Here is a 12,469-nt window from a genome sequence, read left to right on the forward strand (position 1 = left end):
TTGCAGCCTCCTGCTTCGGACCCGTTGGTCTGACATCTCAGGATGGGTCGTCGGTGTTTTGCCATGGGAAGTCGGAGTTGCTAGCTGCTTTGCAACCACGCTTGGTAACGATGATCAGCACCACTAGATGCAGATCAAATGAATGAGGTGAAATGTGGGATTTTTTTGCGCTTAACCCCCACCTGCTGGCCTTTTTTTACGCTTAAGCCCCCTCACCCTATCCGTTAGATTAACATCTAGTGGTCCTGATCGGTAGTTTTTAAGTTTATACAGGATTTGCACCTGATATGTTACCCATACAATATTTCCTATCCCTGTCAGTGTCCAAACGAGCCATGAAAGTTTATCTCGGCACATGGATTCAAGGCCGGACGGTTTGTGGACAGACAGACGGGGGAAATAAACCATAGGTAGCCCGGGACGCCCAACACCAGCACCACAGTTCCCACCCAACCGGCCAACCGAACCCGGTCAATTCGAATCGCGCACCAAACCCTAGCTCCGACACCGGCACCACCCTTAGCCATGTCGCCGGCGGCGGCGGAGGCTGGTCCCGGCGATGACGGGCTTAGGAAGCTGGAGTACCTTTCCCTGGTCTCTAAGGTTTGCTCTGAGCTCGAGACCCACATCGGCGTCGGCGACAAGGTGCTGGCCGAGTTCATCACCGAGCTCGGCCGCGACTCCACAACCGTCTCCGAGTTCGACGCCCGGCTCAAGGAGGAGGGCGCCGACTTCCCCGACTACTTCGTCCGTACGCTCCTCACCATCATCCACGCCATCCTCCCGCCGACCTCCTCCAACCCTAGCTCTGCTGCCGTCACCGCGGGCCCCTCTGGCGCGGAGGCGGCCAAGTTCCCCGGGCTCGCCCGCCCCGACGACCCCGACCACGCTCGCAACCTCCGCCTCGAGCTCGAGCGGGATGCCGATGCGGCCGCTCCTGCTCCGGCGAGGGATGACCGCGACCACCGCTGGGATGAGAGAGGCCGAGACCGGGACGACCGGGACTACGGTCGCGGCGGCCGTGACCACGACCGTGACCGTGGCGGCCGCGACTGGGATCGAGGGCGCGACCGTGAGTATGGCCGTGATAGGGATCGGGACCGTGGCAGAGATCGTGATGGGGACCGGCATCAGGATAGAGACAGAGGAAGGGACAGAGATGCTGGTAGGAACAGAGATAGGGACTGGGGGAGGAGCAGGAGGTATGCAGATGATGAGGAAGAGGAGAGGGGTGATGGAGGAAGGGGAAGGGGAAGGGAGCTTGCTGCTTCAAATCCCAGTGGGGAGCCAGAGCTGTACCAGGTGTACCGAGGGAGGGTTACCCGGGTGATGGACACTGGATGCTTTGTCAGGCTTGAGGATGTCCGTGGTGGCCGCGAGGGACTTGTTCACGTATCACAGATGGCAAGTAAGCGGGTGGCCAATGCAAAGGAGGTGGTGAAGCGTGACCAGGAGGTGTATGTGAAGGTAGTTTCAGTGAAGGGGCAGAAGTTGAGTTTGTCGATGCGGGATGTGGATCAGGATACTGGGCAAGACCTCCTGCCGATGCAGCGTGGCGGGGATGATGCACCAAGGGTGAACCCATCAGGTGGCAATGGCAGTGGCATGGGGTCTGGCAAGAGGTTGGGTTTGTCAGGTATTGTGATCACAGAGGAGGATGAGGCAGCCCCAACGTCAAGACGACCACTCAAGCGAATGAGCTCGCCAGAGAGGTGGGAAGCAAAACAGCTTATTGCCTCAGGCGTGCTGGATGTGAGGGATTATCCAATGTTTGACGAGGATGGGGATGGTATGATGTACCAGGAGGAAGGTGCAGAGGAAGAGCTTGAAATTGAGCTAAATGAGGATGAACCAGCATTCTTGCAGGGGCAGAGCCGGTTTTCAATTGACATGTCACCTGTAAAGATCTTTAAGAATCCTGAGGGCTCACTGAGCCGAGCAGCAGCTCTACAGACTGCTCTCATAAAGGAGCGTCGTGAGGTTCGAGAACAGGAGCAGAGAGCCATGTTAGATTCAATCCCCAAGGATCTGAATCGACCGTGGGAAGACCCAATTCCCGATACAGGTGAGCGGCACCTTGCACAGGAGCTGCGAGGTGTTGGCCTTTCAGCTTATGACATGCCTGAATGGAAGAAGGAGGCCTATGGAAAAGCTTTAACTTTTGGGCAAAGGTCAAAGCTTTCAATACAAGAGCAGAGGCAGTCTCTTCCTATTTACAAGTTGAAGAAAGAGCTTATACAAGCTGTACATGATAATCAAGTTTTGGTTGTTATTGGAGAGACTGGTTCCGGGAAGACGACACAGGTGACACAATATTTGGCTGAGGCAGGTTATACCACACGGGGTAAAATCGGGTGTACTCAGCCTCGTAGGGTTGCTGCAATGTCTGTTGCAAAGAGAGTGGCAGAAGAGTTTGGCTGTCGACTGGGAGAGGAAGTTGGTTATGCTATCCGTTTTGAGGACTGCACTGGTCCGGACACAGTGATTAAATACATGACTGATGGTATGCTTCTGCGTGAAATTCTTGTTGATGAGAACCTTTCCCAGTATTCTGTTATCATGCTTGATGAAGCCCATGAAAGGACCATCCACACTGATGTGCTCTTTGGTTTGCTGAAACAACTTATTAAACGCAGATCTGATATGAGGCTTATTGTTACTTCTGCCACCCTTGATGCTGAGAAGTTCTCAGGATATTTCTTTAACTGTAACATCTTCACAATTCCTGGAAGAACATTCCCAGTAGAGATACTGTACACTAAACAACCTGAAAGTGATTACTTGGATGCAGCATTGATTACTGTGCTGCAGATTCACTTGACAGAGCCAGAAGGAGACATCCTTGTTTTCCTGACAGGGCAGGAGGAAATTGATCATGCCTGCCAATGTCTTTATGAGAGGATGAAGGGGCTAGGGAAGGATGTTCCTGAGCTGATAATCTTGCCTGTGTATAGTGCCCTTCCTAGTGAGATGCAATCAAAGATCTTTGACCCAGCTCCACCTGGTAAGAGGAAAGTTGTGGTGGCGACCAATATTGCTGAAGCTTCTTTGACAATTGACGGTATATACTATGTTGTGGATCCTGGTTTTGCCAAAATCAATGTATACAATTCAAAACAAGGGCTTGACTCATTGGTCATCACTCCAATATCGCAAGCATCCGCGAAACAAAGAGCAGGGCGCGCAGGGCGTACTGGACCTGGCAAGTGTTATCGTCTATACACTGAAAGTGCCTACCGGAATGAGATGTCCCCCACAACGATTCCAGAAATACAGAGGATCAACTTGGGATCTACAGTTCTTAATATGAAGGCGATGGGAATAAATGACCTGTTATCCTTTGATTTTATGGACCCCCCAGCACCTCAAGCATTGATTTCTGCCATGGAACAGTTGTACAGCCTTGGCGCTCTTGATGAAGAGGGCCTTCTAACCAAACTGGGGAGAAAAATGGCAGAATTTCCATTGGATCCACCACTTTCAAAGATGCTACTAGCCAGTGTTGACCTTGGATGCACTGATGAGATACTGACTATCATAGCTATGATTCAAACAGGGAATATATTCTACAGGCCACGAGAAAAACAGGCTCAAGCTGATCAAAAGAGGGCTAAATTTTTTCAGCCAGAGGGAGACCATCTTACTCTACTTGCTGTATATGAGGCCTGGAAGGCAAAGAACTTTTCAGGGCCCTGGTGTTTTGAGAACTTTGTTCAATCAAGATCATTGAGGAGAGCCCAGGATGTGAGGAAACAACTTCTCACTATCATGGACAGGTAACTGTTATTTTAGCTGTTTGAACTAGAAATATGCAGCATTTGCATTAGTTATGCACCTTTTCGTTCCTCTTATGTTTCCTTGTGCTCTTGCATATTATATATTCAATACCTTTCTGATGCTCTTGGGCAGCCTGTTTTCCTGCATACATCCACAGCTCCACTGGATGTTTACATACGATAAGATCATTTCGATTTTTTCCCTGTTTAAATGTTATGTAGCATTTTTCTTCTGTATTGGTTCAGATGAAAATTTTCCTGCTTTAGTATTTTTCATCAAATAAGGCGGAACCATTGTAGTAGCTACGGATGATAGCACCTAGGGGCCACGGCAGACCCTGTGGACCGGCTCAGGTCTTATATGACACTTGCCTATCACACTTGAAAACATAAATTTCCAAACAACAATTAATGAAATGTTACGTGGTCTAGTGGTATGCTCCTTCATTCCTAACTAAGAGGGCTGTAGTTTGATTCCTCCGTAGCTATGAGTTATTTTTTATTTTCCAATTTCTAATCCCCTCTTTGTTGTGTCCTGTGAGATCAGCTCACCTTATTTTCCAACCTTTCCCCCCCCTCTTTGTTGTCTCCCATGAGATCTCCTCACCTGTGTTTCAGTTTTCACTTTTATTTGTCTCCTCTAAAAGTTAATAACTATAGATACTATACTTGATCGTTTATTTTACTATTTTCATCCTCTCTTGTGGTGTCATCCGGTAAATTCTGAGGTTGTTCGGGGATAGTCCAAACCCCTAACACTTCTAGAAATTAACTATAGATAATATACTTCGTAGTATCATAAGAATTTAGGATACTGATCGGGATTCCGGCAACCAATTAGTCCAGTGGAGTGTGATGTGCTTGCTGAATAGTGTTGTAAGCATAAGCCAGACAAAGTAGTTTTGTAAGATTTGTTTATGCATATTTTGAACTATTGAATTAGTGTTTGTACTATTTCTGTTGTAATTTATGAAAAAATGGAACTTAATTGTTGAATTTAGGACATATTATGTTATTTAGTAATTATGGAGCAAAATTTTGTAATTATTTATCGAATTGCTAAATGAAATTTACCGAATTGCATGCAAAAAATTTGATATGGCATACCCTTAGGTAAAATCCTAAACCCCGCCACTGTAGCGCCAGATATCTTTTTTTGTTCCCATCTTTTGCTTGAGTCTTTCCGTTTCCTTTTGTGCTTGAAGGATGTTTCTCCTTAATGGGATCAGTTTTCTTCTATCTTCATCACCAACCTTCCAATCAAACCAAACACCCTTGTGGTAGTCTAAGTAACTGAAAATTACTACCTGGTTTAGCATTGAGATGGTTGTGCACTATCATGTGTCCTTTGTGTCTGTACCTTCTGTTGTTTTCTCTTCTACAGTCAGCTTGTTATTATTGTTCTCATGGCTATTTTCAGTGAGATCTATGCTTTATTGATTAGACAACCTTTTCTTTGAGGTCTATCTACCTGGTTTAGCATTGAGACTGTTCTGAGACTATTATGTGTCCTTCGTGTTTGGACCCTGGCTATGCCTGTACATCATGTCATTTTTTTCTTCTAAATTCAGCTTCTTGTTATTGTTCCCATGGCTATTTTCAGTGTTAGATCTTTGCTTCATTGACTATACAACCCTTTCTTTGAGGTCTATCTATTTCCTAATCTATGTCACTCTTGTCTGTGCAGATATAAACTTGATGTTGTCTCCGCTGGGAAAAACTTCACAAAGATAAGGAAAGCCATCACTGCAGGATTCTTTTTCCACGCCGCCAGGAAGGATCCCCAGGAAGGATACAGAACCTTGGTTGAAAACCAGCCAGTGTACATCCACCCTAGCAGCGCATTGTTCCAGCGCCAGCCAGACTGGGTCATCTATCATGAGCTTGTGATGACGACAAAGGAGTACATGAGGGAGGTGACCGTGATCGATCCAAAATGGCTTGTTGAGCTGGCGCCAAGGTTTTACAAGGGTGCTGACCCCACCAAGATGAGCAAGAGGAAAAGGCAGGAGAGGATCGAGCCTCTGTATGATAGATACCACGAGCCCAACTCTTGGCGTCTTAGCAAGCGCCGAGCTTGATTGTAACTCACTGAAACTGTTACTGTATGTTCTTCAGTGCTGGTTGATCTTATTTCCATGTTCCAACTTCCAACTAACAATTTTGTCCAAACTGTAAATATTTGTGAATTGGCACATGTAAGCATCTCTAAGATTTTTTTTTTTTTGGAAAAAACATTCTAGAAAAATCTGGTTTAAGATGTTTTCAAACACGGGCAGAAAAGAAAAACTCTCCTCCAATAGTTCCTTTTCTCTTGTTCCTAAAGAATCAACGTCCAGCATCCTCGGTGCCTCCTCTACTACTACGTCAGAAGTCATCCATGACACTTGGTACTCCAGATATTAGCTTCCTGTTCCATTTCCGCGCCACCAAACGTTACCATTTATGTTCTCAGTATCACTTTTTGAAACAAATTCCTGAATCTCCAACGCCTTATCCCGGTGTCGGACACGCGACAGCCGACAGCTCCATCTGCAACTAGTTGCCTGCCTCACTCGATTGGGGGCGTCAAGGGAGGAGTGCGGTCATCGGTTTCTCAAGCGCGGCAACTGTTGGAGTGATTTTCTGTTGCGCCATTAGTGCTGTATTTGTGAAGTGAATAATGCTGATTTTGAGAAGGCTACACTGTTATTGTTTGTAAAACTACAGGTCAAATACCAGAACAGGAAATATTGCTTCATCACTATCTTTATCTACCCATGGTTCTCGTCCAATCAAAAAATTATGATCTGCTTTCTTTAAGCAAATTGTACGACACTACTGACTAACAGAGATGAAGCAATATTTGTAGTGTCCAATGGAAAGCAGTTTCTGGACCATTTTCTCAAATACCAAGAACCACTCAACGACGCCCCAATGAAGAATAGTGTGCCCGACACCCCCTCTTCAGGCAAGAAGTGCTACCGCTGTGGTGAACCCGGTCACTATGCAGGTCAGTGCCCGAAAAAGCCGAATAAGCAACAACCCTGCAATGGAAACCAGAAACAATGGAACCATGTGCAAGGCAGAGTCAATCATGTGACAACAGAATCTGCACAAGAAGCCCATGATGTTGTGATGTGTACGTATCTAGTCAACTCCAGCCCAGCATTGGTTTTGTTTGATTCTGGAGCTTCACATTCCTTCATTGCACATCGATTCGTTAAGGAGCATAGTATACCAAAGTGCCCTATGAAGAAGCAAATGATAATTAACTCACCTGGTGGGGATATGCAAGCTACTCTGATGTGTCCCGGTGTAAGAGTTGAAATAGGGGGTAGAGTTTTTGGCAAATCCTATTGTGCTGAAGTCCTCAATCATAGATGTCCCTCGGTGGACTATCGGCGATATCTCGTCGACAAGATCCACCTCAACGGGGGCATAGGTTACCGGCAAGCAACCAAACCTCAGAAAAAAATCTTTGTGTCACTTGCCCTTGTTGGTTCACCCTCTCAACACTTGCATTTACATTCATACCTCGTGCTTGTGTTGTTGTTGCTAGAGCTTGATCCTGTTGCAACCAGTACCTTTTCTCTCTGTGCTCTAGAAAAGTTGAGTGCTCCCGACACCCTTCTATTTGTTGGAAGAATTTGGATCTTCCTCCAGCATCCTTTCTTCGTGGAGAAGGATGTAGCCACACGTTGAAAGGTTTCTCCACATGGTTCACATTCTCCTCTGGGCAATCGTCTTCACCGTGTCCAATCTGTCCGCATAAGAAACAAAAATTGGGCACATTCTCATACTTCACCTTGAATCTCAGCAGGCCCTGACCCTTGACCCTCTACTCCACATAGTTCTATAATGCATCTGTCAACGGGAACATGAGCCGGACTCTCAGAAAGTCGACAACCAGTCCTGATGACCTTAACAATATCAGTGTTGATTTCCTTTGCTAGGACAGTTGTGAAAGCTTCCGACATTAGATGAATTGGAACGTCATGGAATTGCACCCATAAGCCGTTCCTATCAATAACAATCTCTAAAGGTCTACGGAAACCATCATACGACACAACGATAAGATCATCAACTCTATGCCTCTATGGCCCTCCATTGGTGATGAACTTGAAGAACTTTTCGGAGTCAAACTCGAGGACAAAGTGATTCTTCGAAAGTGGATGTGCCTCCATAGTTTCTTGGATGCCTAGGCATTACTCATCTCCGAGAACAGTACCTAGACATTGTAGGGCACACCTGAGTAGTAGCACACGATCATGAGCCATTTCCTTACTAATTCTTTCCTTCAGCATCGGGGTTGAATTCTTCCTCCTAGTCAACGTTACTCCCATCATCGATCATTAGCTAGCTAGAAGGCATTAGGGCCAATGGCTTCGGGGCACCCCCTGTCGCTGTCTCCTTGCCTGATGCCATTGCCTTGCCCTACATTGCCGACTCATCTCTACCACCACTCCTGTCTAGGTTGGCCTAGACCTTGTTGGCATTTCTTAGCGTCACTACTAGGATTTGTGTTTTCTAACAATGGCACCAGAAAATGCCTTAACGATATTTCTAAACGCATACAGAAATATTCTGCAAGCGCACGGATATATCGTTGTAGCATTTCACCTAGAAGTATTTGGGTATTGTTCATTTATAATTTCCCAAAGAAAGGCATGGTGTAAAAGTCTCTAGTAGGGACATGGACAAGATAACATGATTGTATAGTAGTCCAAAGTTCATAATAGGGGTAAGCCATGATAAATATTGGATAGTGTGACACACACACTCAAGCCAATCTCAAGGATAAAGATGAGAAAGAATAAAGAATAAAAGGATATACCTAAACTGGAGCAGGCTTATCTCATATAGCTATGCTAAGATGGGCAGATGATCATACAAATACATGAGCTACTAAGGGTAGAGATCCTAAGTTAAGATAGCTTTGGTCACTATGAACTTACTTCGGGCACTGGCTTATGCATGCTCTATGAAGTACCTCCGGCCTCTAGCTCTATGCCATACCCGAACATGAGGGATTATGAGGGACAGATAGGGCTGTCACCACCTACCGCCTACCCCTCAACCATGGAGTACGAGGCAAACAAAAGTAGCCTCTAGCCTAGATACCATGTCTATGCTATCAACTACTACTCTAGCATTGCATAGGGTTATCCATCTTTATTAGGGCCCTCTACTAGAGTATCCGCCACAGGGACGGATGACGAACCCACAAGAAAACAATGACCAAAACTAACTTAAAGTAGAACTCACCACCTCAACTTAGGTCTTGGTCTAAATATGTATGTTGTATGAAAGATTAAGCACAAAGTTCTATATGCTAAACTAATAACATAAGAACTTAGCTCTATTTCTTAAGCATAAATATATTGATAATATGAGAGCAAGTACAAAAGGAAACTCTTGATATTATTCATATGAAAAGACTCAAGTTGTTCAAGCTCTCTAAGGTAGCTTCTCCTAGCTCCAACTACTAAAAATAGTAAAAAGAATGCAAGTGGAGGGAGAGAGGCTCTTGAATGAGGTGTATTGTGAGAGGGGAGCCTCCCCTTCTATTTATAGCCATGGAATGGTCGGTTGTAGGGAATATTCCAAGGAGATCCGCTTGCAACCGCCTTGGAGGAGCCACCAGGAGATGCCACATGGAAGGAGGAGGCGGTTAGAGCAGGTGGGGGTGCGGGCGCGCCCTGGTGTTGCCTCCCTACGACCGCCTTCTGCATGGCAGTTGCATGTTGGGCCTAGGCTGCTTCCACGTGGGTTTGAGGCCCAATATCTTCCGGTAGGTGGGCTCTTCCTTGTTTGCTTGCTTAGTATCTACTTTACACCTTCTCCAGTTGCGCACTTTGATCACATTTTCCACGTATTCTAGAAATATGTCGTGCAAAATACTAATTGTCCAATACATGTGGAAATGTGTCAATATAAATAACATATGTGCATAAGTCATGCTAGTTATCCTCTTTTTATATCTTAATTGATAGTCATATTTGGTCGATAAGGACCGCCAACAAGATCCCCCAAGCTTACCCCTTGCTCGTCCCGAGCAAGAGCTAAGACATTGGTTGTTGATCAGGAGTTGCTGCAATGTTGATTATAATTCAAAGGTACCATGTCTATAACAAAGTATTCTTCCTTAATTTAAACGAGTTGGCATTTTATCCACCCTTTTAACTTGATCCCTATGGGGCTTGTTGCTTTTCCAAGTCTTGGGTTGCTGCAAGATAGAACGGTTTCATAGAACCGCTAGTCATCTATTGTTTGATCAACTTTCTTTTTGGAGGTTTTAAGAGTTTTGCAAATAAAAAGTAAGTTCCTCAAAATAATTCACTCGATCGCTCATTGTGTATGATCCTCACCAAAGGCAATTGAAATTTTGCCTTCTTTTCATCCTACCTCTAAAAGCTTTTTGTGGAGTTTTCGGTAGGTATGAAAGGGAGGCCTACTTGCATCACATAATTTTGCTAAGTCAAAAACTGGATCCAAGGAGATGCAAGTCATACACTTTGATCAAGAATGTGCAAGTGTGTGGAATTTTTAAATCTTTCCTAAAATTCTAAACTCCTTTGTGCATGGCTCTCTCACTTTTGCTGATTGCATTTTATTTGAAAGTATGGGCTATCCTTCCTTTTTTTCTTTTCTTCATGCGTTTTAGCATGGGATTATTCATGCTCTTTGGCATGGATTTTTTTCTCTCATGCTCTTTTGGCATGGATATTTTCTATTTTCTCTCTCTTTTTTAGCATAACCCATACTTTCTTTTGGCACATAAAAACTTTTGAGAGAGATACTCATGTCATATGAATGGAGTATTCTTATTTAGTGGACGGAAAAGCATATTTTTGCATAACTCTCAGTGTGAGAGTTAACATTTTATTTGTGGGTGCATGTGAATCTTGATCATAGGTGCATGACGAGAATCTCAACAAGGGTCACAACAATTTGACAAAGCTTAATGTAATAACAAGTATCATATGACTAAGGTTTTGTATTTGTATATTGTCATATGGCCTTGGTAGGAATTATAATCATTGAGGAACTTTTCATTTTAGCTTTTTGAAAATAATACTCCGGATGTCAAGTTTCTCTTAGAACAAAATCATAGCAGATTCTATTTGTACCTTATCATAACTTGCAACAACTTAGAAAAGGATCATGCGTTTGCAACCCACAAGTTTCAAGTTTTAAGATGAGACATTTTTAGCCAACAAACTTAAATCTTGGATAATACTAAATTATAAACTAGGCATAGATGAATTATAAAATAGAGTAACTATTCATCATTTCAACGAGAAACTAAAACATTCTTACTACACATATGTGGAGTGGAATAAATATTATTGTTTTTAATATTATTTATTTATTTATTTTTAACCTTTGTTTAATCAAGGTTCACCAAACAAATTTTCATCTTTGTTGTCATCTCAAAGACTTACCCTCATGAAGTTGATAAATTCCTGCAAGGGTTAGTCCATATAATCAACTAATATCTATACTTAACAATTTTGGTACAATAATCAAACTAGACACCATGTCTAATTTGACCAAGGTAGGTTAATTAACCAAAGCACCATACTTAAATTAAAAAGCCTATAGAAGTATGATCATTACATCCAAACTTCAAACTAAGCACCATGCTTAATTTAAAAGATGTATAACCAATACTCCTACACCAAAACATGCTGGTATAGAGAGAGGAAGCATGAAAGGATAAACAAGGATCATCCAACGGAGGTGAAAACATTGAATGGTGAACAATAGAACCATAAGCTTTTATTCTTTTTTTGCAAGGTAACAGAAAGTGGTGAGAGTGCAAGATACATGTTACCTTGTGGGGGTCCTCCCCCAAGCTAGCTCAAAGCCTATGGTTCAGGGTTGTACCCTGTGCTTTTTGGCTTTTCCTGCATGGTTAGGATATGGTAGATCACGAGTGGACTTACTATCCCTCGTGATTACTGCATTAACATTTTCAAATGAAATCTCGAGTTGTCCTAGGATCTTTCAAAAATTATGTGAAGGAATTGTAGCGGCAATTTGAGCTAGTTGGGTTTCAAACATTTTATTAAGGCTTAATTAATTTTTGAAGGAAAAGGTTAAGTCTTAAAATTTTATCGTTAGAGGCAAGTTTCTTGAATTGGTTCTCGTTTATTTGAGCTTGCCCTAACATAAGATCTTTCAGGGAGGGTTGATTTACAAAATTTGAATTGTAAGCAGAGTTACCTTTTTGATATTGTGGGTGCGACTGATTCCACCCTGGACCTCCTTGTGTACGGAACCCGTTGTTGTTGTTGTTCATCGCATCTTCACGGGTTTTGGGGCAGTCGTTCCCCGAGTGTCCGGCGCTTATGCACACCTCGCATGTCACATGCGAGTTGAGCACTTGGACTATACCATAAGTTACTCCTTTTGTGGTAGCATGTTTGTCCAAGCTTTTTATTAGGAGATCCAATTTTACGGCTAGCATATCCGTTTCCTCCATGGTATGCATGCTATCTTGTTGGGTTTGGAGTCTGTCTTCACTCCACCTCTGGTTGGAGACCATCTTCAATGAGAGTCGTAGCTCCATTGAGTGTGAGTGAGATGAAGGTTCCTCCGACAGCAGCATCTATGTGGGCTCTGGATGTGGAAGTTAGCCTGTTGTAGAAGTTTTGAAGTATCAACCAATTTTTCATCCTGTGGTGTGGGTAGGCAAGGATGTATTT

The 12,469-nt window shown here is 43.8% G+C and overlaps 1 protein-coding gene across 1 annotated transcript; it reads left to right on the top strand.

The window, feature by feature from the left end:
* Positions 1 to 423: 423 nt before the first annotated feature.
* Positions 424 to 5,973, top strand: LOC136467034 (probable pre-mRNA-splicing factor ATP-dependent RNA helicase DEAH5). Its single transcript, XM_066465589.1, has 2 exons — positions 424 to 3,776; positions 5,464 to 5,973. Exons 1-2 carry the CDS (start codon positions 526 to 528, stop codon positions 5,855 to 5,857), a joined length of 3,645 nt encoding a protein of 1,214 aa, XP_066321686.1. The 5' UTR covers positions 424 to 525; the 3' UTR covers positions 5,858 to 5,973.
* The last annotated feature ends 6,496 nt before the right edge of the window (positions 5,974 to 12,469 follow it).

This window comes from Miscanthus floridulus, chromosome 7 (assembly GCF_019320115.1).
Source record: "Miscanthus floridulus cultivar M001 chromosome 7, ASM1932011v1, whole genome shotgun sequence".
NCBI classification, from domain to species: domain Eukaryota; kingdom Viridiplantae; phylum Streptophyta; class Magnoliopsida; order Poales; family Poaceae; genus Miscanthus; species Miscanthus floridulus.